The sequence below is a fragment of the Gallinula chloropus genome, assembly GCF_964237585.1.
Source record: "Gallinula chloropus genome assembly, chromosome: 20".
Taxonomy (NCBI): Eukaryota; Metazoa; Chordata; class Aves; order Gruiformes; family Rallidae; genus Gallinula; species Gallinula chloropus.
This window is the reverse complement of record NC_140105.1, coordinates 10,326,942-10,354,770: the sequence shown is the minus strand read 5'-3', so window position 1 is coordinate 10,354,770 and position 27,829 is coordinate 10,326,942. Positions and strand designations below refer to the sequence as shown.

The window sequence follows — 27,829 nt, the reverse complement described above, 5'->3', positions numbered from 1 at the left end:
TGCCTGTCCCTTGTAAGGCTTGGTCTGGTTTTGGTCCTTGCTCTAGCTCATAAGTGACCAGTAACAACTGGACAGCCTTTGCCCTGAGGCTTGGCACTTTGAGAGCCTGAGAGCTTTGAAGCAAGTGCTTGATGGCTGCTTTGACTTAGAGCCTTTGGGAAAAGGTGTGAAGATGAAAATAGGCTGTTTCATCATAAATAATGTCAAAGTACTGCTATCATTCAATCTGTCTTCTACTTCCAGGCTCCACTGAGAAACGTGAGTATCTCCAAAAAAGATTCCCACAGCTGGATGCCAATAGCTTTGCCAGCTCCAGAAATACTGCCTTTGAGCAACATATCCTGCGCGTTACCAACGGGAGAGGTAAGGGCAAGGAACGCTTCATCTTGTCAGCTGTGCTGCATTCTGCAGTTGAGTCCCTAAAAACCAGGGCTAGGCTCCCTGCAGAGTTGAGTTTTACATGATTGTTTCTTCATTTTTTGCAGGTGTCAACCTTGTGTTGAATTCCCTGGCAGAAGAGAAGCTCCAAGCCAGTCTGCGGTGCCTTGCTCGCCACGGACGATTTTTGGAAATAGGCAAATTTGATCTGTCTAACAACAGCCAGCTTGGTAAGCTGAGGAATTGGGAAATACAGCTCATTAGCTTTAAGCAAGCACAATGGCACAACCTGTATACTAACCCTAACCTGTATACTGTCTTAACACAGACTAGTCTTTAAATTTAGAAAGGCTTTTAAGCTGGAATACTTGTTTCTCTTTCACCACTAACAATTTATGTTGTCTTTTCAACTTTATCTTCTTGGAGGCAGGTAACCTCAGCATTCTTCTGGAAGCCTGCATAGAACTTGCAAAATAACTAAGTTGCTCAACGTTGTTTAAAATCAGTATAGGACATGTTGCCCACAAAGTATTTGGATAAAGCAGCATTTATTTCATATGCACTGTTTACCAGTGTGTTAGCATGTAGATTTCATGAATCTGTTGGATTTGACATACCTGTTTGAGATAAATAAATAGATAGGTGGATGAGTGTGATGTAAAACTTAGCAAGTCAAGTTCATAGCTATACAAGCTGCAGTTTTTCCCTCTGTTCTAGGTGAACTTGATTGTAGAGTGAAAGTAATTGGAATTTTTCAGTTAGCTACAGAGGAACTGATCTTGAAAGAACCTTGGCTTCTTGTTTTGCTGCATATCTGTGTCACTTTGAATAGTATATGATAGTCCTAGCTGGAAGGGACCTGAAACAATCACCTAGTCCACCTGCCAGACCAATTTAGGGCTGACCAAAAACTAAAGCATATTATTCAAGAGCATTTTCCAAATGCCTCTTAAACACAAACAGGCTTGGGGCATCAACCACCTCTCTAGGAAGTTTGCTCCAATGTTTGACTGCCCTGTTTCTGCAGCAGAAGATAGATTAGGTTTTGAAACACCAGCAGCATCAGGTCATAACCAAGTTCCCTTTTCTAGGAATGGCTCTCTTCCTGAAGAATGTGGCATTTCATGGGATCCTACTAGATGCAATCTTTGAGGATGGAAACCAGGAGTGGGGAATAGTATCTGACTTGTTGAGTAAAGGCATAAAAGAAGGTGTGGTGAAGCCCCTGAGGAGCACAGTCTTTGACAAAGAAGACGTAGAAGCTGCCTTCAGGTTCATGGCACAAGGAAAACATATTGGCAAAGTTATGATCAAGGTAATGATAATGGTCTTGATTCTGTGATGCATCTGTCACCCTCTGTAGGTGACTGTATTGGCTGTTTTGATCCAGCTAAGTTGTATGACCAGGACAGCACAGGGTTATAACTCTTACTGCTGATATTGTAACAAATGTAATTGTCAGGCATGTCACTCTGATTCTACGAGGTTCATTCCCACTGACTAGAGGATCACAGCATGGAAAGAGAAGGAATGCATTGTCCAGTTGATCTTAAACTATTTTTTTGTTTGTTTTCTTTTTCCCTGACTGGGGGAAGGTCCAAGAAGAGGAAAAGGAATATCCTGTAAGAAAGGCTGAACCAGTTAAAATCTCTGCCATCTCCCGAACCTCCTGTCCACCTACCAAGTCCTACATCATCACAGGGGGCCTAGGAGGATTTGGGCTTGAGTTGGCTCAGTGGCTAGTTGAGAGAGGAGCACAGAAACTTATCCTGACATCTCGTTCTGGAATACGAACTGGTAAGTAAAGACCATAAAGGAACAGGAAATGTGACTGCCTTTCAAGGGACCCCAGTTTGTAGTTTCTCTCAGTTCTTGAGTGTTCTATAGTAACATCTTGATCCACTCTTCTTTTCTCTCATGTATGTGACCTCTCACTTAAAACAAGCTGTCCTCTAAAGGCAGAAGTATCTCTGAATTTGATCTTTGCCCACTACTTCTTCCTTCTTTTAATGCTTCCTAATTCTATCAACCCATTTTTACCCAGGATTTTTTTCTGTAGCCTTACAGTCTTTGTAGAAGGGGTAAAAAAAGGTATCCAGCTACCTCACTAGCTTGTCCAGTGGCAGTAACATGGTGGATCCCATGCCACAAGGAAAGGCCTATAAACTCATTCCAAGTCTAATTTTCTTCTTGTTAGCTGAAGAGCTAAATAATTCCTGGTTCAGTCCTTACCTAGTCATTAAAGTGTAAGGAGCAGGTTAACCACAGTTTTGAATGCTTCATCCCAGGCACTGTTCATCTTTGTATTTTGTAGGCTACCAGGCTAATCGTGTTAAAGAGTGGAAGGCACTGGGAGTCCAAGTGCTGGTATCTACCAGCGATATCGGAACACTAGAAGGAACACAGAAGTTGATAGAGGAAGCTTTGGAGCTTGGCCCAGTTGGAGGCATCTTTAACTTGGCTGTGGTAAGTGACAGAAATGCCAAGGATGACTTGTAAGAGACAGCAGCCATTCAAATGGCTTTTTTACTGGGGGCAGTCAGACTTCATATGGTTTTAGTTTTAGATTTGCCTCTCTGTGTTCCAGAGGATGTTTTGCTTTTGATCTTAGGTGGTGGCTGAAGGCTTATTTATGGGTCTGGCCCCTTGACCTGGGGAGCAATAGCAAGCTCAGTTCTAGGACAAGATGAATGTTGCCCAAGACCCATAGGGACAAAAAAAAAAGCCATGCATAACTTGCCAGTTGAAGGCTGCAGTGGCAGTACTGAAAAAAGCAGACTTGCCAAAAGCCATGCTGTCCTTGTCAGGATATGTCTGTACTCTGAGGCTGCAGAAAGGGGGTGTAAGCTGGTACCTTCTCATATCTGAAACCACGTGATGAATTTAAACAGAGAAATTGGAAATACTGAAACCATCTCTCTTTTCTTCTTTTCCACACCCTCTTTTCTCCCCCCAATAGGTCCTTAGAGATGGCATGATTGAAAACCAGACCCCAGAATTATTCCGGGAGGTCAACAAGCCCAAGTATTCAGGCACCCTTCACTTGGATTGGTAAGGGAAAAATAGGAATAGGGTCACTGAGCTGATCAAACTTGGGTCTGTAGTCTTGTGCTACCCTTCCATGGTAGCATGTGGTTAGCAGGTTTTTCTGATGGTGTTTCTCTTTCCTGTTCTGCTCCAAGGGTGACTCGGAAGAAGTGCCCAGACCTGGACTACTTTGTTGTGTTCTCCTCTGTAAGCTGTGGAAGGGGAAATGCTGGGCAGAGTAATTATGGCTTTGCCAATTCTACCATGGAGCGTATCTGTGAGCAGCGGCATCACGATGGGCTCCCAGGTAAGACAGATTATTCTGCACAACGAATAGCATCATCTTCTCACCAGACATCCAGAGGAGCACCAGCTCAGCACAAACTTGTGCAGTTGTCTGGAATGATAATGAATGTTGAAGGCTGTTTTCTGTCCCAGCTGCTGTTACCTTGTGGGACTCATGTGGGAATGGACACTGACTTCTGTTGCTGCTATGTGCTTTCATTAATGGCCTGATGTGTTCTGATTCCTCCTCCAGGCCTGGCAATCCAGTGGGGAGCTATTGGTGATGTGGGTATCCTTCTGAAGACAATGGGAAACAAAGAGATTGTGGTTGGAGGAACTGTTCCTCAGCAAATCAGCTCGTGCCTGGAGGTGCTTGATACCTTCCTGAACCAGCCCCATCCCGTCATGTCCAGCTTTGTCCTCGCAGAGAAGGTCTCTGTGAAGACTGAAGGAGGCAGTCAGCGGGATCTTGTAGAAGCTGTTGCTCACATCTTAGGTAAGAGCTCTTGGACAAGCACTGCTGAGCAGTGTCTACCACCTTGATGCTCTTGGAAGGCAGTGGTGCTGCTGCTGTAGGTGGCTCCGTTCAGCATCTCCTCCTGATTTTCCTGTGGTGTGCATGTTGTAGGACCACTGGTTTTTAGCTTTACACTGCTCTCTCCTGCAATAAGCAATTCTTCTTCAGTGTTGGCTGTTCTCAGTGTGTTTGAATACATGCACACACATACCTCAGTATCTTGGGTCTTGGTTAAAGTGGGCTGGTGCAGCTCTCCAGAGAATCAACAGAACATCCCCTGGGGGCAGAATTCTGGGACAGCACATAATATGACTAATTCTGAGTACTACTCCAGCTTTCCAACCTTCACCTAGGAATGGCCACATACTGCAAAGAATAGTGCGTTTTGTTTTGGTTTTAACTGTGGTCCCTTGGTGGTTCTGTGTTCTCTTACCAGCTGCCATCCCACGTGAACATCCAGTAGCCACAGCTTAACTCTGTGTTACAAAGTGTCATGTCTTCCTGCCTGTTTTGAACCTGCTTCCTTTAACCTTTGTGTCCCCTGCTCTTGTGTCCCACTTCAGTTGTCTCTTTTGCAGGCAGAAGCATATACTGACTTTTTTCCTACCAAAAGTACTGATAGAGGCAGTCTCCTGAGTGCTGCTGAAGGAGTTGTATGTAGTAACTGACAGCAAATACCACAGTCACAGAATCTTAAGGGTTGGAAGGGACCTCAAAAGATCATCTAATCCAACCCCATATGACCTCAGAACAGGCATGGCTTTTAAGTCATAGGAAGGTGGCTGGGAAACTGTAAGGTTTGGAAGGAGAGGGTGTGTGAAGCCTAATGGAAGAAGCTAGTAAGAAGCCTAATGGTGGAAAGGGTGGCAGCACAGGCCAGTGCAACGTGGAGGAGGGGAAGAAAAAGCTGTAGGTGCAAGTGGTGTTAGAAGCCTTGTACAGGAAAGGAAAGGGTGAGAGACTTGAACAGTGAAAATTGAAGGGAAAGAGGTGGTGAATATTAGATGAATCAGCTGCTCCTGCAGTGTGATAGATAGACATCAAGTGTTGCAGTGAACCATCATTGACACTTACCAGTGTCACCTCCTGTTACTGCTGAGGATTAGTTGGGTTAGATCTAGGACTACAGTTTAAGTTAGAGCCTTCAGTATGTGAAATTACTCTAGCTGACTGCTTGGAACTCGGTCTTTAGCTGAAGTGACAAATGGTCACAGCTCCATAGTTCTGTTGCAAAACTGCACATTAAACATCTGCTCTAAAGACTAGATCCTTTCAGATGTGGGTTGTAGAAGAGGTGATGTGTGAAAGATGTATCTGATCCTGAAAGGTGGTTGTCTCCAGCTGCAGCAAGTTTTAGGAGGAAAAAGCTGAGAAGACTGCTAGAGAAGCCTGGAGCTGAAAGGAAATCTGCCTCATTAACGTGCTGGTTTGGGTTTTTCTCAGGTGTCCGTGACATTAGCAGCCTGAATGCTGAAAGCTCCTTGGCAGACCTGGGCTTGGACTCCTTGATGGGCGTGGAGGTGCGCCAGACGCTGGAGAGAGACTATGACATCGTGATGACCATGAGGGAAATCCGGCTGCTCACCATCAACAAGCTGCGGGAACTTTCTGCCAAGTCCGGGGCCACAGAGGGTATAGTGACTGCATCTGCACTGCTACCAGTCCCCTGAGCCCAAACAACTAAGCTCCCAATCCAGTGCTTCCATCTCTAGTGCCATAAGCCTCTATCAAGCCATGGAATAAGGTTATAGCTGAAAGGCTTTTAGGCAACAGGCATCTCCCTGAAGTGCACCGACCATTGGGTTGGACCTGTTGTTCCTGGGGGCAGCAGTGTGTAAGAGAACATGAAAGCAGCTGCTGTGTCTGGCTAGTTTCTGCCTGCATGAGTGCAGGATGTAATTTGAGACCTTTTACCTGTCTGAGGAATAAACAATATGATGCCATGGTTACTGAAGCTAAAAGTGTGTGTGGTTGCTGTAGAGCAACCAAGAATAGGAATATCCCTATGTCTGTGCCCTCATTTAGTGAGCCAGTCCAGGGAAGCCCTGAGATCCTCCTTTAGGACTATGGCTGTATGAACAAGACAGATCCTGAATCTTATTGCATTTGTCTGGTGTGCTTCCCTTCAAAGAGCTGAAGCCATCCCAGCTGACGAAGACTGGCCCGGGCGAACCTCCAAAGCTAGACCTGAACAACTTGTTAGTGAACCCAGAGGGGCCAACGGTCACCCGTCTCAACGATGTTCAGAGCACAGAGCGCCCTCTCTTCCTCATTCACCCCATTGAAGGATCCATTGCAGTTTTCTACACTCTTGCCTCCAAACTTCATGTACCCTGCTATGGGTTCCAGTGCACAAAAGGTATCTCAGTTCTTTGGCATCTTGAATTTGTAAGCACAGCATTCTGAAGTTTAGTTGCCTTAGAGAGAGAGCTTGTTTCTAGGCTCAAACTCAGAGGATCAAGCATCAGTACCTATAGTCTGCATAGGGTCATGTCAGGTGTACCCAGGTAACAAGAACCAGATTAGATTGAATATCTTATGTATGGAGAGATGGAAGTTGCATTGAGTCCCTGCCAGGAGATCCACATGCAGGAGAAAACCAAGTCATGTTCTACCTGTCTTTGGAAAGCAGGAGCATTACTATTCCTTGTCCAAAATCTAAGTTGCCAAACATCATTTAGAAACATACATAACCTGAATGTTTTCAGCAGGGTTGTTTCTGAGCTCACAAAACCATAATTGTCTCTGCCAGTGTCTTACCAGAGTCTGTTTCTAACTTGCTTCCATGTTCCAGCTGCTCCCTTGGACAGCATACAGAGCTTGGCAGCCTATTACATCGACTGCATGAAGCAGATACAGCCTGAGGGACCCTACCGCATCGCTGGGTACTCTTTTGGTGCCTGTGTAGCCTTTGAAATGTGCTCTCAACTGCAAGCACAACAAAATGCTTCCCATGTGCTCAACAGTCTGTTCCTCTTTGATGGGTCTCATTCCTTTGTGGCAGCATACACTCAGGTAATCTTCTGTCTGGGGACTGTTCTCTGTCAGGGGGCCCGTGCTGTGTGAGGGTACTGCTGGAGATAAGAGCCATGTGAAAAACTGACAGACTTAACAGGGGAGCTGAGAGGCAGCTGTAGGCAGTGGATGCTTAGGGGTGGCTGAAGGGTGGAAGCACGTGGGGAGTGTGGCCCTCATTAGCTGGTGGGGGCTGGGGCAGAAATGTTGCTCTTTCTGTGGTAAATCAATATTGGTATGTCCTCTAAAAGATCTGAGGCTTGCAAGACAAGATCCTCATGTAGCTGCTGCTAGGAAGCCTTGCTTAAGCCTTGCTTTCCATTTTCATTGTACTTTCTAGAGCATATTAGGCTCTTGGTGATTGCTGCCTGTGGGTTTGCTTTATAATCTCTCCTCAAGGGGACTTCCAGCCTCAAGCTTCAGTCTGTCTTCCCCTCTCCCTGCCCCCTTCCCCAGCTCAGAGCTCTTTGTACTGTAATTGTTATCTAACATTCAAGATCAGGCATATCACTCATGTTCACCTCTTATTCTTCTCTCTTTCCAGAGCTACAGAGCCAAGCTGGCCCAAGGAAACGAAGCTGCATTGGAGGCTGAAGCATTGTGTGCCTTTGTTCAGCAGTTTACAGGCATTGAATACAATAAAGTAATGCTTTGTTTTTTTAGCTTCCCTTCACATTGCTCAAGGGGGGTTGTGGGGCTTTGGTTTGTTTGGGGTTTGGCTTTTTGGTGGGAGGGTGGGGGTGGTGCTTTGTTTAATGGAGACAGATTAGCAGATACTGAGACTAAGGGGTTAAAACTGTTACTATTTCCAGGTGCTGGAGGTTCTTCTGCCCCTGAAAGATCTGGAGGCTCGTGTGAATGCTACTGCAGACCTGATAACTCAGACTCACCGAAACATCAATCGTGAAGCTCTCAGCTTTGCTGCTGCTTCCTTCTACCAGAAGCTGAAGGCTGCTGACAAGTACATACCAGAGTCCAAGTACCGCGGGAACGTGACGCTGCTGCGGGCCAAGTCTAACAATGAATATGAAGAAGGGCTGGGTGGAGACTACAGGCTCTCAGAGGTCAGTCTGAGGCTCACTGGTGACCTGTTGAGGTTCTGATATATTTGGGATGGAAAATCATCCTTACTGAGGGAGAAGGGACCGAAGCAACCTGAAAGGAATTCTCATTCTGCAGCTTTCATGCTCTAGCAAGAATTGAAAGTCCCTAAAAGCAAATGAGTGGACTGGTTCTAGGCATTTTCTCAGGGTAGTGAGGACCAGGAGGTGTAGTCTCTATATTGGATAAGGTGTTTTCTGTAGCTAATTCTTGCTACAGAATTAGTCTTGTCTCTAAACAGACTTCAGATTATAAAGGTGTTAAAAGGGAGTAACTTGACAGAAGTAATTTTTAGACTCCTGAAGTTTGTCCACTGCATGAGGTCAGGTTTCTGAAGAGCAAGTGTTAGCTGTCTGACAGGAGGCAGCTTTCTCTTGGTTACCTTTTGTGGACCACTTCAAAGTTAGTGGGCCTAACAAAGAGGGTTTAAGCCTGTTGTCCAGATAAAGTCACTGTTCTCTGGCTCCTGCTCATATAAAAGGGTTCTGTCTCATGGTATAGTACAGATACCAGGGAAAAGGAGGTGAATTTTCACTATTATTTTCCTGCTTCTGGCATCTCCTGTGCCTTCAGAGGTAATTTACATTCATTATTGATTCCAGGCTGACTTGTGTCTCAAGTTACATAATGACCTTCAAGGCAGATTCACGGTGGTGAGAGAAAGATTAGGTGTGGGAGTGTTACTTGGTTTTCACAAGGGCTTGGAAGTAGCTAATTTATCATGCAATTTTTTTATATTATAGTTTAATTATTCTGTTGGTATCAGGGTGATTGGCTTCCTGCCTGGCTTATATTTGGGTAGATCACCTGCCAGGCTGTCACTCTTGTCCTTTAAAACTCTGGTTCCATACTGTGCCATGAAAATGTGTCAGAGTAAAACTGGTGGTGTTTTCAACTGAGTTTGATAGATAGTGGTGTAAAGTATGAGTAACAAAAGTGAAACAGCTAGGTGACCAGCTGGTTGTACATTGTGATTATAAAGTGTTTCTCTCTTGTATCTGTACAGGTGTGCAATGGGAAGGTGTTCATCCACGTTATTGAAGGGGATCACCGCACCTTACTGGAGGGAGATGGTGTTGAATCCATTATTGGGATCATCCACAGCTCACTGGCAGAGCCACGTGTCAGTGTCAGAGAGGGTTAACTGCTTACTTACTGTCAATAGTGAAGAAAATGCCAACAACATTCCTTGTTATGACAGACCCCAAGGAACTTCCTGTTGTTCAACATCTCATCTGCTCTGCTGCCAGAACTGGGAAGTCCAGCTGAACTTGATTGGTCTTTTTCTCTCACTCTCTGGCTCATCTTTTCCTTTCCCAACTTCCATGGTTTCTCTCCTCCTTCCCTTTCTATGCTTTATATATATTTTTTTTTTTCCTCCCTAGTATCCTTGTCTGTGCTACTCTGGTGCTGTGACTCTGTCACTGCACTGCTATGAGGATTCCCCACTGATGGTTGCTTCCTATACCCTTGGCAGTATGAAAAACAAATTTAGGAGTAAATTTCCTGATCTCTTGTGCTCTACATTGTTTTGTCTTAACAGTATTCCAAAGGGTATGTGATAGCACTTGTTGACCAAGCCCAGTGAGCAGGGAGAGGAGCTGCAGCTGATTTCGGAGATACCTTTTGTCTGTGAAGAATCTGTCTGTAGTTAGGTCACAGAGAATTCAATTGAGGCTTTTGTAACTATATTTTTTTAATTTGATATATTCTAAGTATTTATTGTGTCAAACCAGAGACTTCTTACTTGGTTTTAATTTATCGTGGGTTATAGAAGAGAAACAGCCCTTCCTTGGAGGGGAAGGTTTGCTCTACAAAGGGAGGTTGCTCATTTGTTAAACCAAAGTGCATCTTTGGAACAGTCTGGTTTCTTTGGTTTTGTTTATGGTTTGTTGTTGGGGTTTTTTTTTTATCTCCCACTGCCCTGTTCAGAAAGGAAAAGGTGGAATCCACAGTCATCCATGCTTTGAGGAGAGAGGGGTGGGGGGGGAATGGTAGGTGGTTTGACAGTTGCCACTCTAGTGAACATCCTTGACTTGGATGTGATTTTAAAAACAGGCAAAGCTGTCCCTGGGCAGGTGCTTCATTTAGAGCAGTGCCAGGTTCTGGGCTCTGTGGTATCAGAACCTCAGCAAAGCATTAAGACTGACTGCTTTACCTTACTCCCTCCCACCTCCAGTCTCACCACCCAACCAGACATTTGGGATGGGGGGGGGGAGGCAAATAGAATTAACAGTAACTGAACAAATCCTCCAACCCTGCTGTCCCATGACCCAAAGCTCAGGCAAACATCCTGCCACCTGCCCAGAGCCCTTGTGTATTTTATTTAGCACAGGGCTGGCTTCAGCTGTTTGTATGCATTTCCCTGTCAGTCATGAGGCTGGAGATCCCACGTAAGTTAGCTGAGTAATCAGTTTGATGGCATGATTTGAAGATAAAGAACCTTTTTAAGGGAGACTTGCATTAAATTCCATTAAACCCTTTCTCACCTTTGCTGTGCTGGATCTGTCCTTCCCGAAATCAGTAAACCCTCGCTACACTTATGATACAGAGGAGACCTAGGCAGCAACAAAGCACCAACTAGGAGGAGCTATTGTGCCTCTCAGAACTGCTGTAAAACCCCAGTTCTCTCCAGCTTTGTCCCCTGGTGAAGTATCCTGCCAGTTCAGGAGCAGCCCAGTGATGGGAATGGCATGTGGCTCTTCACTGCAGGTTCTGACCTAGTGTCTTTTGCTTATACCACCCTCTGTTGATAGTGGCTGGGTTAACTGGTTTTAGTTTTATAACGTATTTCTTTTGTGAAATCTGAAATAAAACCAACATAATGTCAGCTTAAAGCATTTCTGGAATAAGTCCTGTTCTTTTTTTCTTTTTTTTTTAATACTTTTTGGTCTGAAGAGTGTCTTTTTTCTCTTTGGCTTTCCTAGTATTAAACAGAATTGATCACTGGTTGACTTCTTGTCTTATTCTCCATCACCATTTCTTAATACTGTGTTTCATCTGGCATCTCTCATTTCTTGGTATAAAGCCAAAACTGCTGCTGGCATATTTGATTTTGAGTCTGTAGAAACAATAACAATAATAAAGAAGACATAGAATTCTGGAGCATGGCTTCTTGTTGCCATGATTTTAGTACCTTAGATAAAACCAAACCATGTACCCACAAGACTGAAATGGAAACTCTCTACTTCTGGCCTCACTGTTGCAGTTTGGGCAAGCTATTATTGCTACTGCCTCAGTTTCCCCATCTGAAAAATGGGACTAATAGCATCTACCTCAAGGTCACTGGGAGCATTAGACAGGCACTGGGTATAAATGCTGTCACATTATTAGGGATCATGACTAATGATGGTGAGGGAAGTGGGCAATAAGTGAGGGTAAGGTGCTGTAGAGCTGCCAAAACTGAAGAGGAGCTATATGACGAGGCATACATCCATACTTTGGGACTTCATCATAGCTACTGCACACTATCCATCTGCATCCTAGCAGAGGATACTACAGAAAACAAAATGTGGACTCTGGTTTGGTTTAAATTTAACTGCTGGCAGTTGTAGCAAGCCTGAAAAAACCAGCTGAAAGATGGGTATGTGGGAACTTAGAAGGGAAAAAGGAGCAATTGAGCAAAGAGGCACAACAGCCTCTGCTCCTGTGTTTACCAAGTCTGAATGGGCTATGTGAGGGAGCAAGGACTGCTGCTGCTGCTGGAGCAGGAGTTGGACAAGCTCTCTGTAATGTAAATGTGCATGGTCTCAGCTAAGCAAAGCTTTAAGATACTGGTTTAGTAGTAAGTTCCTCAATAATTACTTGCAGCCTATATACTCTTGATGTTCTTGTGGTTGTTATTTGAAAAGCAGAAGGTTGATTTGGGGATTTTTTTCCCCATAATTGTCTAACTATGAGCTGCTGCTCTGTAACCCATTATGTACCTGGCTGCTGAATACAGTGTGCCAAAAATAAAAACCTTTAGTGCTGGTACTACTGCTTGTTTCTCAGTAGCTTGTCAGAGAGACAGAACAATGATTTCATGATGCAAAATCAAATACTGCAGTTTCTTGTGTTGAGAAGACAAGGGCAGAAGCCAAGTCCTTCACATCCACCCTTTATGTGAAACTGAAGTGGGAGGCTCATCAGCTGATCCTTGCTCTCCCTCCCTCCTCAGCATCAAGCCTCTCAACAGCGTGTTGGTCTTAAATCTTGACACTGAAAAGCATAGTGCCCTGTTGGCCCTGTAACCTTCCTTGTGTCCATGCAGTCACACTGCTGTTCTGAAATCGGGGGCAGGTGTCCTGGGTTCAGTCAGGCTGGAGTTCCCTTCGTTTGCAGCAGCAGCTGGGATGCTGTGTTTGGGTGTTACAGTGGGAGCAGTGCTGGTAACACCCTGATGGGCTCAGTTGCTGTCAGTCAAGGACTTTCTCAGCTCTTCATATTTCTCTGTTCATGAGAAAGGAGAGGCGAAGCCAGGACAGGTGACCCGAACTGGCCAAAGAGAGTATTCCATGCTAGTCACGTCCTGCTCAGTTTAACGGGGGCTGATGGGAGGAGCAGGGGGCGGCTCCAGGACACGCGGGTTTTGGGGGACGGTCGGGCTCTGGGTGGCACAGCCTGAGCTGTGGGTTCGGTGATACACTGCATTGGGTAGCAACAGTTTCATAGATTTTTGCTCTAAAGTCCTGTAGCATTGTTATATTTGATCTTTCTGCTATTCTAGTGAACTCTCCTTATCCCAACCCACGGGCTTTTGGTTTCTTGGTTTTGGGGTTGTTATATGCCCCTTCCTTTTCCCTTCCCTTCCCTCACACCCCCTTCTCCCCCTCCTCTTCTCCTTTAAAGAGCAGGCAGCTGCCTGGATCTCCGGGGTAAAACCAGGACAGCAGCATACCTTCAATATGCAATGTTTGTGTATGTAGTTAATAGTGACTATACCAATGTTTGGCACAGAGCATTAAAGCTATTCTTTTCTGCTCTACCACCTCCTTCAGGAGAGAGGAAATGCACCTTTCTTGCCAAATATCAGGTTTCTTAATTAACCAAAAAAGGCAAGGAGGGTCACAGGGTAACAGACTGGGTGACTTCAAACAGCAGCATTAGCTGGGGAAGATTTCTGGTGTTGAAGTAGATGTCAAGTAAATCCCAAGAGGTGGAACAGTGGTCAGTGAAGCACATCTTGCTTTGTCCTGCAAATAGTTAGGATCAGGTGCCAGCAAATTGGGGTCAAAAGGAAGAAAAAGTAACGCTGGAGCAGCTGTGTGAGGGAAGGGGAGTGTTGAAGGATAGCAGAACGGGTTGGTGATGCCCCTGGAAGGTAGTGGGAGAGGGGAGGGAAGGAGCAGGGGCTCTTGAGCCCCGCGGCAGGGCTCAGCACAGCCACAGGGTTTGACGGGGGACTTGCCCTGGGAAGGTGAGAGCCTGTCCCTTCACAGGACCAGTGGGGCTCGGCAGGGAACGCTGCTCCCGTGCTTTGCTGTGAGGATGCTGAGCTTTTCCCTCTTGAAACAACACAATCTCTGTCTAAACCCCTGTGCCGAAGGGTCGGTCGCTGTTCCGCCCGGAGCCGGGGGGGGTTGTGTTCTGGAAGGCGCCGGCAGCGGAGCAGCGGCCACCCTGCCCTGTGCCCGCCCCGGGGCCCGGCAGCTCTGCCACGGGCCGCAGCATCAGCGGGTTTGTCCTGACCGCGGTTCCTTTCGGTTCAGCGGCCCGGGCCGTGCGCCCCTCTCTGCCCCCATCGCCTGGGACTGCCCAGAGCTCGGCCGCAGCTCAAGGGCCGCTGCTGGGGCAGAGGCCGCAGCCGACCTGGCCCAGGCGAGCGGGGCCGGGGGGGGTGGGGGGGGGCACGGGCCGGGTGACGGGCGGGGGCTGCCGGTGCTGGCCCAGGGCCCGCGGGGAGACCGCCCGTGGCACCCGCTCGCGGACCGCGGAGGGGCCGAGCCCCGGCAGGCGGCGCTTGGAAAGGCGTCTGGAGCCGCGTCCTGCGCCCGCCGCCGCGACAGGAAACCGGGGCCGCGCGGCCTCCGCCCCGGGCCGCTCCGGCCCTGCCGTCGCCCGGATTCTTCCTCACTCGGCCACCTGCCGGCAGCTCCACGGTTTCCGGAGGGGCCGGTCGCGCAGCTACACCGGCGGGCCGGCCGGAGCGAGATGGCGGTGGCACCGTCCGGCCGCCTCGCTGCCCTGGCAGGGCCCCGCGATCGCGCCGGCTTCCGAGACTCGGGCGGCGGCTGCGAGCCCCGGGGCGGCGGCGGGTGGCGGCACCCGGCCGCAGCGCTGCCCGGCCGGGCCGGCGGGAGATGCCGAAGCTGCGCGGGGAGGCCTTCTGGAGGGAGACGCTGCGGAGCGCCCACTACGTGGTGGCGCCCATGGTGGACCAGAGCGAGCTGGCCTGGAGGCTGCTGAGCCGCCGCCACGGCGCCCAGCTCTGCTACACGCCGATGCTGCACGCCCAGGTCTTCCTCAGGGACGCCAACTACCGCCGCGAGAACCTGTACGGCGAGGCCTGTCCCGAAGACCGCCCGCTCATCGTGCAGGTGAGCGGCGCCCGCCCCGGCCCCTCCCGGTCAGCCCCGGCCCCTCCCGGTCAGCCCCGGCCCCGGCAGCAGCTTCCCGGGGCTCTCCCTGTCAAGCGAGGCGGCGGGGCCGAAGCCGCCCTCGCCGTCCGCCCACACACGTTCTCCGAGTGCCCGTGTTCAGGCTGCCGGGGCTCGCCCGGGTTCTAAAGCGGTTATACGGGGTCGGCAGAGGGATCTCTGGCTTTGCCTGAATACCGCTGGGCAGCTCATGGAGACAAGAGTGGTGCTCTGTGCCCAGCAGAGGGGATTTGGTGTCCTCACCACACGGGAGCACTGGGCTTCTCACAGGCTTTCCGACCCGGGGATGGATTAGTGGTTGGTCTCCCAGAGTGGAGGGTTGTTCGAGGTCTGGTAACGCTGGAGGGTCACAGGTGTTTGTGTAGCTCTCTGGAGATGGGACACACGTTAAAGTTTGTGCTGCTTCTGCTGTCTGAGCCCTGCGTGAGGCACAGGGGCCTCATCCCAGCGAGGGAGAGGGGCCTGCGGAGCCGCCGGTTCACACAGGAGGCTCCCTGTGAGGAGAGGCTGAGTGAGCTGGGGCTGTTCAGCCTGGAGAAGAGAAGACTAAGGGGGGGCCTAATTAAAGTCTGTAATTATCTGAAGCAGGGGATGCAGGGGGAATCAGCCAGCCCCTTTTCAGTGGCTGTGGGGACAGCACAAGGGGCAATGGCTGCAAGTTGGAGCACAGGAAGTTCCACACCAACATGGGGAAGAACTTTTCCCCAGTGAGGGTGAGGGAGCCCTGGGACAGGCTGCCCAGGGGGTGTGGAGTCTCCATCTCTGGAGAGATTCCAGCCCCATCTGGATGCCTATCTGAGTGACCTGTCCTAGGGAGCTGCTCTGGCAGGGGGGTTGGACCCCATGATCTCTCGAGGTCCCTTCCAGCCCCTACGATTCTGTGATTCTATGAGCAGGCCCAGGCGTGACCTCTGCGTGTGGAGCAGTTAAATGGATGGGGACTCTTCATCCTGGAGAAGTGTCTTCTGAGGCTGAGAGGAGAGTTGAGAGAAGCCAGTTGAAGTATGACAAGCAGGAAAGGAGTGTTAAGTGTGGGTAGTGAGAGTTATAAACTGCAGCATTCAGTGTCGTGGTGTGGCCTGGATGCTGAAAGCTCACAGTGTGATTTAGAAAGCAAATGAAGGAAAACTGTTGAGGGTCACCAGGTGATGGAAACACCACATCTGCTTCCAGAGTCCCTAAAGATGCTTTCCAGCTCCTGCTGTCCCACAAATGTCTGTTCTTTACTGTGACCAACATAGGATGGGGTGCACCTCCAGTCTGTCTCAGCACAGTCTTGTGTACTCTCCTCTTTTCACAGGAGGTCGTTTCTACTGGCACAGAAAAACAGAGGTGGCAGAAATGTCTTTTGAACACAGATCTTCAGCTCAGTGAGCTGCATGTTCTGGGCAGCCTACCTGAAAAGCACCAGCTACTGCCAGGTTGCTGTATTTATTTATTGTGCTTCCCACTGGGCACTACTGGACACAAGGCACAGAACTAACTGGAGCAGTCTAGTCTTTGAACTGACTCAGTGCAGCAAGCCTGTCAGAGTTCTGCAGTATTTCAGGGCCACCTAGGGTTTTGGTCACAGGCTCCTGAGAATAGATTTAGGTAGATCTGAGCCCAGCCTGCTCTGGGGGCTTTGTTTCCTGTGTAAAAGTCCTCACTGATGTGGTTTGCTGGGAGGTTTTTGTTTCAACCATCTCAGAGAAAACAAATGCCTTTTCAGGTTTGGGTGGGTGTCAGCCCTAAATTGTGTGGTGCTGTAGGGTTGAAGTAGCACCTTCTGCTCACACATGCTTGACTTTAAATCCATGTTATTTAAAGATGTGAGGGCGTTCTTGCCAGTCAATAATGAATGAACTTTAGACAATCTGTTTAAAAGCACAGATGAGAAGAGTGGTCTGGCTCTGTCCTCTTCAGTAAAGCAGCTTGACATTAACCTCATTTTCCTCAATAAATTGGGTTTTACACTGTGCTTTAAATGTAATACTAATTACATTTGAGACTAAGCATTTGTCTAACAGCCCAGTGTGTGTTTCACACTCCACACTAATGTGAATTCATTGTAGAGGCAGTGGTGTTTACTGGTGAATTGTCTCAAGACCCAGAGACACCACAGGTAACACTTGTCTCCTCTGCCACCTTTACAAGTGCTGCAGCTCTTTGTTCTGCAGAGGATTGTAAGAGCTGTTCCTCTCCTTCTTGGCTACTGTATGTAAAATGTTCTGGAAATACTTGTCTCTGGAATGCTCATCTTTCCCATGTGGTCATTTGAAGGTCTGTAGCTGGTAAACATCACAGGTTTTATTTGGGATTGGGGGTTATTTTTTGAGGCATGGTGTTTGCAGTGATTAACAGTGCATATTACTCCTGTTTTCTGTAGCAAGTAATTGCTTCCTAACTACATCACAACATGTTGGTGGTACTTGAAGGAAGCTGTTGTCTGACTCTTCTGCTTTTCCTTGTCTCAGTTCTGTGCCAATGACCCTGAGGTGTTTGTCCAGGCTGCACTGCTGGCTCAGGATTATTGTGATGCCATAGACCTCAATTTGGGTTGCCCCCAAATGATTGCAAAGAGAGGTATGTGCAAATCTGACCCCTGGATAAACAGAGAAATGGCATGTTTCAGATGTGAGTGTTGGTGGTAAAACATCAAGAGGACCTAATTAGGCCTTGGTGTAGGGGGGCAGCTGCAGTACTGCTCATCAGACCTGCTTAAACAAGTAATGCTTTGCAGTACCTAAGCCAAAAATTGGGTATGGTAATAATCCCAGCTTCTTTTGAGCAAAAGTCAGCTCTTGTGTCTAGAACACCCTTCAGAAAAAGTGCTTTTAGCAAGAGCTTGGTTTTCTTTCTGACCTCAGTTGCTCAAACAGCCTAACTTTGCAAAACTGCATTGAAAATCCTAGCATGCAGGCACCCAGCCCCCTGCTTCCTTGGTACTTGCACAGAGTTTATTCACATTAATGTGTAAGAGGATAACACCTGCTGAATCCCTTAAAGGTGCTGCAGAGAGAGAGCTGTGCCTGGAAACCAGGACTGGGGGTTGAAAAGTTTGGATCTGTTAGGGTGTTGAGGAAAGATTTGTTCAGTAACTGCTTATTCCTCTTCCAGAGGTGAATGGGAAATGCTCAGTGGTGCCCAGGGCAAACAGATCTCTCAATCTGATCAGGTTTTATCCTGAAGGGAATTTTTAAAGGCTTGGTATAAACCCTTGAAAGTTGGATTTTCAGCTGCCAGCCTTAGGGAGTAGCAGTAAAAGCTGGGATTCATTGTTTATCCTGTAAATCCGGGGTGGCATGGGCAGCAAGGCAGGCCAGCTCTTCCAGGCTGGGTGGACAGAGCACCTCTGTTCCTGCCAGTGCAGCATATGAGTGTCTGGATCTCTGTATCTGAACGTGTGTGAGAGCTGGATACTCCAGAATCTGACTCTTCTGTGTGTCTGTCATTTGCTGTCTTGCTACAGGTCACTATGGAGCATTTCTGCAAGAGGAGTGGGATCTTCTTCAGAGGATGAGTAAGTCTTTAGAGAGGCTTCACTTTGAGAGGGAATGGGATGAACTCATGACTGAGAGGAGGCTTAGGGGCTTTGGGGGGAAAGGAGATGTGGCATGGTTCTTTTGGGAGGATGGTGTTTGGGGCTTTTTTTCTTGCTGTGTTCCAGTAGCACCCTCAAGATACTTGGTGGTACCTTACTACAAACTCATGTTAGATCTGCTGAAAGGCTTTAGGTGCAAGTGAGTCAGTTGAGTCCCCATCTAAGGACAGCTTGATGGCTCTCTAACTCTAAAAAAGCCCAGCAAAACCCCCAGTGCCTTGCTTGTTCACTTTGAAGTTCTTGGGTGCCAGGAGCTGTGTTTCTGCTTGGAGCCACAGCTGCCTTTCTCTGCTCAGCTCAGTGTACTGTTTCTGGCCCCAGCGTAGCAAGTTACACCCCTCCCTTTACCAGATTTGTGTAGGATGTTCTCAGACAGCTGATGGCAGCTGGGAACAGGATCATGGTTGGTTTGGGTTTCTTAAGAAATACATCTGGCACTGATTTAATGAGCAAGGTTTTGGCCATGGTGTAGAGCTGAGAGTGGCTTTCACCCCTCCTGAGAGCAAGTGTCTGAACTGTGAAGTTAGGGTGCTGTTTTTTGTTTTCATTCCCCATGGTCTAGGGATCTTGAGTGATGTTTGGCACAAAGGCACTGCTTAGAACCTGGAAAGATACACAGTGCTTCCCTGTCTGGCATGTGATGTGGTTGTTAGGGCACTTTGGAGTGAAAGATGCAAATCAGAACAGCCCCACGGTGAGAAGAGAACCCACATCATCTAGCTGGGGGACAACCCAGGCTGTCTAGTGGGAGAGTTGCCTCATTAGGCTGTTGTATAAAAGGTGGGCCAAGCTTCCTCTTCCTCCTTCTCCCCCAGACTTTAAAATGATGGAGTTCTGTGTTCTGCTTGTTCCTGTTGTATACACCTTGCTAAGGGGTGATAGGGGGTACCTATTGTTAGAGCTGCTGGGGTTCAGAGTGGAAGAAAGCACCTGAATTCCTACATTATCCCTCTGAGCTCTGGAAGAGGAGAACTTCAGGCATGTCACTGCTCAGTGTTTTCCTGTTGACTGTCTTCATTAGCTGTCTCTTTAGTACTTGCTGTTTCCATGCCCTGTGTAAAGACAATGGGAGTTTAACATGTTGCTCTAGATCTCACCCTGACTCTGTAACTTCTGTTTACTGCTTATATGGGTCCACTGCCTACCTCAGCTGCTAAGCCTCTGCCTGCCATGAACAGGACTCTACTTGGGGTGATAATTTGGAAAGAAGCAAAGCATCTCTTGTAGGAAAGGTGGACAAGCAAGTGTTAATGGTCTTGGCATAGGAGGAGTGCAGTAGCCTGTGACAATAGCAAACCTGTACCAGTGATTAGGACTTTCAGGGGGTGGTCCTTGGAAGTGAAGGTTTGCTGCAGTGGGAATGTTAGGGGTATTAAATGCTGACTATTTCATGCCTTCTTATTAGAATGCAGATGTTGTGCTTCATGTTTCACTATTGCTTGATTAACCTGTGTAATGAGGGTTGCAGAGGGCATTGCTGACTGGGTAAGCTGTGAGAACTGCATAGCATTAACTGTTTAGGCTTTTTCTATACCACACCCAGTATCAGACCTTGAGGAGAGGAGGCACTTTCCATAGCATTGTGCAGCCCACTTACCTGTCTTTTCAATCTTTCCCAGTCTTACTGGCTAACGAGAAGCTCTCTGTTCCCATCACATGCAAAATCCGCGTGTTCCCAGAAATTGACAAGACAGTGAAGTATGCACAGATGCTGGAGAAGGCTGGCTGCCAGGTAAGGAGCCAGCTAGCTGCTCTCTCTACTCTTGACTGGGCACATGTCTCTGTGCAGCACCTGGTGAGCAGCTCTTGGTGTAGTGCAGAGATGAGCAGGTTACACTGTTTTACAGACAGAGAATCTGGGGTGCAGAGAGATCGAAGGGATCTGCAGTCGTAGGCAGCAGGTCAGCAGCGTGATAGAGAAGAGTTCTGCAGTATCACAGAATCACAGGGGTTGGAAGGGACCTCCAGAGCCCATGGGGTCCAACCCCCTGCCCAAGCAGGGTCCCTAGGACAGGTCACACAGGTCGGCATCCAGACAGGTCTGGAATCTCTCCAGAGAAGGAGACTCCACATTCCCTGGGCAGCCTGTCCCAGGGCTCCCTCACCCTCACTGGGAAGAAGTTCTTCCACACATTGGTGCAGAACTCCCTGTGCTCCAACTTGAGGCCATTGCCCCTTATCCTGTCCCCACAGACACTGAGAAGAGGTTGCCCATATCCCCTTGTGTCCCACCCTTCAGCTATTGAGAACCATCGATCAGATCCCCTCTCAGGCATCTTTTCTCCAGGCTGAACAGCCCCAGCTCACTCAGCCTTTCCTCACAGTGGAGCTCCAGGCCTTTAATCACCTTCATAGCCCTCCTCTGGACTCTCTCCAGGAGATCCCTGTCTGTTTTATCCCAGGGAGCCCAGAACTGGACACAACACTCCAGGTGGGGTCTGACCAGGGCAGAGCAGAGTCTCTTGTAATCCCTGCACAGCACCCATCACTGTGGTTAGTCAGGCATCGCAGTGTGGCACAGGCTGCAGGAGCAGTGTGAGTGCATGAGACCCCCAGGGCTGCAGGAGAAGCAGTACCACGTGGTGCCACTGCTAGAGAAGAAACAGGCAGCTGTCTAGGACTTCAGCAGAACTGGAAGAGGTGGTCTGTAGTTAGAGCTAGGACTGGCAGTATTCAGCCTTCTGCTGAGGAGCAAGCCACACCAATATATCACAAGTTCCAAAGTGAATCTGACTGGGAGCCAGCACAACAGGGGGTGTGTGGGTTGTCTCAGGGTAGGATCTTGGAATGCTGTGGAATAGCAGGCTGAAAGAAGCCCTAGGCTGTGCAGTGGTAGGTGAGCTGCTGGTACCTTTCTGTGACACAGGAATTGTTGACACAGCAGTGGGAGTTCAGTGGTGCCCCATGAAGTATGGGGTAGAAGGAAGGTTCTGTCAGTGGGTTTGGTCAGTGATTCTTACACAGGGAGAGTAAATGCAACTCTGTGTTTCAGCTGCTGACTGTGCACGGCCGCACCAAGGAGCAGAAGGGACCCCTTGCTGGTGTGGCCTCTTGGGAGCACATTCAAGCTGTCAGGTCAGTCAGCACTGCCACTGCCAGGGATTGGAAGCAGGGTGTGCAGTGGCACTGAAGAGAAAACACAGCTGTGTGCCAGGAGTAGAATTTGGGGGTTGGCTCTAATTTTGTGCATCTCTTTATTCTCTGGTGTAGGAAAGCTGTAAGCATTCCTGTGTTTGCAAATGGAAACATCCAGTGTCTCAGGGATGTGGAGGAATGTATCCGTAAGACAGGAGTGCATGGTGTCATGAGTGCAGGTAAAAACCCCCAAACTCTTACTCAAAACATGAGAATATGAACTGTTGTTTACTCTCTCAGCACCCCCATCTACATTAATATATACAGCTTATGAGTGGCCATTCTCTTTCCTCTTATCCTGGCTGTCTCTTCCCAGCACTGGGAATCATTTAGGATTTGTAAGAATTGCTGCTTTGGACACCTCAAATCTAATTACCTGACAAAGGCATATCAAAGCCCTGTCATCCTGGAGTGTTTTCCAGACATCTGTTAATCCATTAAATGTTTGAGTGGATCTTGATTCAGTAAGTGCATCTAATATTCCTGCAGGTGGTTCATGTTGTGTTGGGACAAGAAAGAATTGGTGTGAGTCCCTACAGGAAGAGCTAGGAGAGACATCAGAAAGAAACTTCCACTCACTTGGATGGTTAAAACAATTAAACATATTTTCTGGGAGATTGTAGAATCTTATTTTTAGGAAGTACTGGTTAACAGAAGGCTTGTGAAGCTGGTAGAGAAAAGCCTAGTGAGCAGCAGTATCTGTAAGCTTTGGCCAGGCAAATGTGAATAGACATAAGGTAAGAGCCATCACTGGCCAAGTACTTAACCACTGGACAACAAAAGCAGTGATTTTTCTTTTGTCTTTACTCTTTTTGTGTCAAGATTGGATGCATTTGTGGAAAATGTACTTTAATTCAATATGAGCTCTTTGGCTCAGTTAAGAACTGTACAAGGAACACAGTATCCTGCAGTCAGGCCAGAGTTTCATGGGCCCTGTGAGTACATGTGTCAGGGACTGGCTGGTAGAACCCCAACAGAGCTGCCCACGCTCTGCAGCCTAGATTTGCTTTCCTGTTTCCATCCTGAAATGGAAGTTTGAGTATTTTTCTCCTTCCCCAGAAGGTAATCTTCATAACCCAGCTCTGTTTGAGGGCCGAAACCCCCTGGTGTGGGAGATGGCTGAGGAGTACCTGGAGATCGTGCAGAAGTACCCCTGTCCCCTGTCGTACGTTAGGGCCCATCTCTTCAAGCTCTGGCATCACACGTGAGTATCTCCTGGAAACTCTCCACGTTTCCAGGGCTCCTCCTGCTTAGCAAGTGTCTGACTCTTCTGGACAAGGATTTGTTTGACCAGAATTAGTGTGCTGCAAGGTTTCCTTTCCTGGACCTGGCTGAAGGGAATGTGGGCTGAGGCCTTTGGGAAGCAGAGCACGGGGAGTCAACAAGTTCCCACAGGCCCAGCGAGGGCGTGAGCTCACGGTGCCCTGTGGTAACCACACGTATGCACACAGGCCCTGTGCAGCAGCCAGGGGTTAACTCATGTTTGCTCCTTGTGAGGCAAGCTGTCTTGCATGTATTGTGGAGTAAGAGCCTGGCCATGGGCAGTTGCTGAGGAGCAGCTGGTACGTTTGTGTTAGGTTATCTCAGAGCACCGTGGTTGTGTGCCAGGTACTGGCTTGGAGAGGAGGAGTGACTCTGTGTGTGCTCTACTCTGGACTTCATAGAAAGAAAAGCAAGTGCAGCAAGAAAAATCTGTACAGTTTTTATAAAGACATTTTAATTGATCTCCTTGGTCCAGCAATGACTAAACATGACTTGATGTTTGGGATTTGCCTCAGGCTTCAAGTTTACCAGCAGCTGCGTGAAGAATTAGCCAAAGTGAAGACTCTAGAGGGCATTGTAGATGTCAACAGGGAGCTGAAGCTACGATGCCAGGTACCAAGATGGGCCCTAATCTCACAGAACAACACTGTCCACACTTGGTGGGAGCTTACCATGTATGTCATGCAGTTGATGTCTGTTAGTCACTTCACTGGAATGTTGTTGCTTGATATTGGTAGTCACTACAGTAGCAGCCCCTTAAATCTGAACAGCCTGACACAGCATTGATGTGATTTAGGGGTTACCAATCTCTTTCAGTTCATCTGTCCTAGCAGAGGTTATTTGTTTAACTGTCAGTAACTGTTAGTTTAAATTCCAGTTGTGGTTTCTTGGAGTTTGAAGTATTATTTAGAGTGTTTCTTGAGAACTCTATGATAACTGACTGTAACTCTGTGCTGCAGGAAGAAATAGCTAATCAGAAGGAAGGAGAAAAGCCAAAAGAAGGGTTGCCTTTTTTCCACTGGATCTGTCAGCCATACATCAGGCCAGGGTGAGTTGTCTGTTCTAACATGGCTGGGTACCCATAGGCCCTCTCCACCCATACTATCAGTACAGAGCAGCCCAGTTCTGTTCTAAGGAGCTTACATTCATTTGAAAATAAGTGAAGACTTTGAATTTATTTTTATTCTGGGTTTTTTCCCTCACTCCTGCTTGCTTTGTGGGCATGTCACTCATTGTGTGCACCTTCTCCTTTAGATCCTCCTCAGATTTATCTCTGAAAAGTAAAAACCCAGAATTGCTCTGCAGTGCAGAAGGAGAACTTGATGTGCAAGAGAGATGCTCCCTGACAATACTCTATTGTTATGTGTTGCTGGTAGCTGCCAGGGTGGCAGAGATGGGAACTGAAGTGTGTCCTGTAAAGGAACCTTGTGTTCCATGGACAGGCTTTTCAGAGAGCTTATTCCTTCTCTGTTATGAACCTTGGGCTGAAGAAGAGAACAAGTGTGTCAAGATTAATCCTTAGGTAAATAAAGTAAATACTTAAGTAAGAACAGGGAATAACAGGTCAACAGGTGCCTAATTTTAACTGGCCAACTTCCACTGACTTTCCAAGCAGTATATCTGACAGCCTGTTTGTTGCTAATAGCCAATGTTAGCAACAAGTTAGGCTCTTCTGTTCCACATCCCTGTAATTTAGCTGTGATAGAAAGGTTTCCAGGTTACCCAGATTCATGGAAACCAGAAGAGTGGCCAGGGAACACTTACTTCTTCCCTTCAGCCAGCTTAAGATGATATTCACTGTTTCAGGCCAAAGGAGAGATGCAAGGAGAACGGAGCCAGTGAGACTGAAAAAGGTGTGCGAGGGAAACGGGCTTTAGAAGAGGAGGAGGATGGAAATCCTGAGCTTCTGTCAAAGAACAAGCAAAAAAAGAAGTTAAGAAATCCAAATAAAACCTTTGATCCATCTCTGAAGCGTAAGTTCCATTTACAGACATGCATGGGAAGCTGCTGACACCACCTGTGACGTGAATTTTGCTGCTATTTATTTTCACTGTTTATGTAGAAACTTCTTTAAAAAGAGGGGGTTACCTTCAGGAGGTTTTGGTGGTAGGCAGTGTGAGTCAAATTAGGTTAATTAATAAAGAAAGCAAGGGTCAAAGGAGTAGGTCTTCCAAGATCAAAATGCTTTATGAACTAAGTTGTGGCTGGAAATGTGCCAAGCTTTGTCTGCTCCTGATTGTTTTAATTAGTTTCCTTCTCCATAAAAATACCATTGCTGAAATCTGGTATCTCTCTTTTCCAGCCAAATATGCAAAATGTGATCAGTGTGGAAACCCCAAGGTAAGTTGGTGCCATTAAAGCATTTACATTAGATTAAAGTTAAACAAACCTGTAGTGGTCAGTGGCTCAGTGTCCAGTTGGAGATCAGTGGCAAGTGCTGTCCCTCAAGGGCCCATACTGGGACCAGGGATGTTTAATCTCTACAGCAGGGACACAGACAGCAGCATCAGTTGCACCCTCAGCAAGTTTGCTGATGACACCAAGCTGACTGGTGGGGTTGACACACCTGAGGGACTTCACAAGCTTGAGAAGTGGCCCAGCAGGAGCTTCATGAGGTTCAACAAGACACAGTGCAAGGTCCTGCTCATGTGTTGTGGCAGCCCCTGGTATCAGTACAGCCTGGAGAGTGCAGGGATGGAGAGCAGCCCTGAGGAGAAGGACTTGAGGGTACTGGAGGATGAAAAGCCAGACATGAGCCAACAATGTCCTGGGCTGCACCCCTGCAGTGGAACCAGCAGGTCTGGGGGGGCAGATTCTGCCCCTCTGCTCCAGTGTGGGGACACCCCACCAAAGTGCTGCATACAGCTCTGATTCTGGCAGCAGCTTAACATCAGTGTTCACAGTCAGCAGTGTGAACCCAGGCAGCTGTTCAGGCTGGGGGGGCAGGGGGAGTGTTTGTTTCCCCCTGGGGATGGTGGCTGTTCACCTCACAGGGACCTGTTGCTGAACTGAGTCAGCAGAGTGTCCTTACAGCTGCTGATAGACCTGTGTGCACAGACATACAATCAGGGCATAAGGAGCAAGGACTCCCTGTGTTCCAGCTGAAAAAGCAGTGTTACAGCTGGGGAGGTGGGATGCCAGGACACAGGCAGGTGGAGTCACTCTCTGTTGTAACGCTGTTAAAGCACCTGGCACCCAGCACCCAGCTGGGGCTCCACTTGGAGCTGCAGCTACAGATGAAAAATGGTTTTCTTGACCTGTTGATTATTGGGAAAACACTGAGTGTTACCTGGCTTGTTCCCTGAGCCCTCCTGTTCCATAGCTAATCCAGGTGCCACAGCTTGGTGTGTCAACCCTGCTTGTCTGACGCTGGGTTTAGTCTGTCTTGTTTTGCTCTTACATCACTGTGCTGTTGCAGGCAGCCCCTGAACCCTGGGACTGGGACCTGGGCTTGTTTTTCCCCTCTCTACATCATGTTTCTAAGCTGTGGCATGGGATGGGGGAGAACACCACCACTGATTCAATCAAGGGCTCTCTAAACGTGAAGTAACTTTTAACTGGGATGGAGGGACAAACACCAAACACTTTCCTGAAGGATCCCTAAGCACAGCTGAGCCCAGACACCACAGACACTGTGGCCAGTCCAGCCACCTTGTCAGCTACCCAGGACTCAACTGTTGCTGTCCCCTGAGGGTCACACTTTGTATTTTAATATATACTCAGGTATATGTTAAGCTGTAAGTAGGTACATAATTGCTGTGGTAACATTTATTTTAGGCATAGCTAGGTTGTAGCAAGCCTGTCAGACACTGTTTCACATATTACTTCTGCAGAGAACTACAAGCTCACATGCAACCAGTGTCCTCATGCTTGTTCTGAAGTGCCTGTGGCACTTGGCTGCTCCTGTTGTGTAACTCAGGCTGCCCAACTGAGTACTGATGTTGCAGAAGTTGAATGTGAAAATTCTTCTGGTTGGTTGGGTGGGTTTTGTTCTCTGTGTACAAACAATTGATACCTGGGACTCCTCCTCACAGGACATCAGTGCTGTCCTCTTCCTTAGACTGAGGTGTGGCTGCCTAATAGACAAGGTCATGTTTTTTCCCAAAGCTCTGAATGTCTTTGTTGCTCATTACAGTAAAGAATCATTTTATTTCCACTGATACAAGCTTCTTTACCCCCCATCCCAACCCAGGGCAATAAGTGTGTGTTTAACATGTGCAGAGGATGCTGCAAGAAAAGAGCTTTCAAAGAGACAGCAGACTGCCCAGGTAAGTGCATCTCTCTTTACAAGTCATTGAGCAAACAGCTCAGCTCCAGAGAGACATTTCTGGGTTACAGTGTCTGAATGTGGGTGTTAAAGTCTACATACCCACATACAGAGCCATCTGAAATGTCACAGCCCACCTTGAAAAGCCTTTTCTTCCTTCTGTGTGCAGTATTCTGCTTCCAGAGCCTTGGGCTGCCTGTTTTCCAGCCTGTGAGAGCCTGTTCTTTGCAACTGTACGGGATGAGCTGTTCTGTTCACCAGTGCACTCAGCTCATCTCAGGGTTTTGGGTTTGTTTTCTCCCCCCCCTCCCCATCTCTGCTCCTTCAGGCCATGGATTACTTTTTAAGACCAAATATGAAAAATCCCTTTCATGGCAGAGTAGTCAAAGAGTCATTCAGCCCCCAGCGCTGAGTCGAAGAGGAGATGTAGCTGTGGGGGACGCTGCTGTGCTGAAGGAGGCCTGTGACAGTGCAGTGTGATGCTGTGGGGGTGAAGCTCAGGAGCTCCAGCCAGGCCTCTGCTCCCCAGGCCAAAGAACTCGCCGCCTCCAGCTCACCCTCAGCTGGGTGAATCCGTTCCGCAGGTTTTACTTTTAAGTTCTGGAAAAGGTTTATTTAAGTACAAAGCTGCTTACTCAGGGAATCAGCCTGCATTTGAAATAAAAAAATAATTAAAAAAA

General features: G+C 47.9%; 2 protein-coding genes across 2 annotated transcripts in view; both read left to right on the top strand.

The window, feature by feature from the left end:
- The window catches only part of FASN (fatty acid synthase), a 42,072-nt gene extending 29,774 nt beyond the window's left edge, over nt 1–12,298 (top strand). Inside the window, 14 exon segments of the mRNA XM_084273339.1 lie at nt 244–363; nt 486–608; nt 1,470–1,693; nt 1,974–2,175; nt 2,693–2,844; nt 3,338–3,429; nt 3,561–3,712; nt 3,944–4,186; nt 5,651–5,839; nt 6,339–6,566; nt 7,002–7,222; nt 7,767–7,865; nt 8,035–8,286; nt 9,330–12,298. Coding sequence (XP_084129465.1) covers nt 244–363; nt 486–608; nt 1,470–1,693; nt 1,974–2,175; nt 2,693–2,844; nt 3,338–3,429; nt 3,561–3,712; nt 3,944–4,186; nt 5,651–5,839; nt 6,339–6,566; nt 7,002–7,222; nt 7,767–7,865; nt 8,035–8,286; nt 9,330–9,467 — 2,435 coding nt within the window. The 3' untranslated portion in view covers nt 9,468–12,298.
- A 2,179-nt stretch (nt 12,299–14,477) lies between these two features.
- DUS1L (dihydrouridine synthase 1 like) lies at nt 14,478–27,829 on the top strand. The gene is made up of 13 exons (XM_084273762.1): nt 14,478–14,841; nt 17,358–17,466; nt 18,353–18,403; nt 20,104–20,216; nt 21,477–21,559; nt 21,695–21,798; nt 22,679–22,823; nt 23,398–23,494; nt 23,842–23,930; nt 24,689–24,855; nt 25,185–25,222; nt 27,075–27,150; nt 27,478–27,829. Exons 1-13 carry the CDS (start codon nt 14,605–14,607, stop codon nt 27,627–27,629), a joined length of 1,461 nt encoding a protein of 486 aa, XP_084129888.1. The 5' UTR covers nt 14,478–14,604; the 3' UTR covers nt 27,630–27,829.

Bases quoted from the DNA above. Each gene is read 5' to 3' on its own strand.
- DUS1L (XM_084273762.1), top strand. From the start codon at position 14,605: ATGCCGAAGCTGCGCGGGGAGGCCTTCTGGAGGGAGACGCTGCGGAGC. The intron at 22,824-23,397 runs GTGAGTATCTCC...GATTTGCCTCAG, and splicing joins TTCAAGCTCTGGCATCACAC to GCTTCAAGTTTACCAGCAGC. The intron at 25,223-27,074 runs GTAAGTTGGTGC...ATCCCAACCCAG, and splicing joins ATCAGTGTGGAAACCCCAAG to GGCAATAAGTGTGTGTTTAA.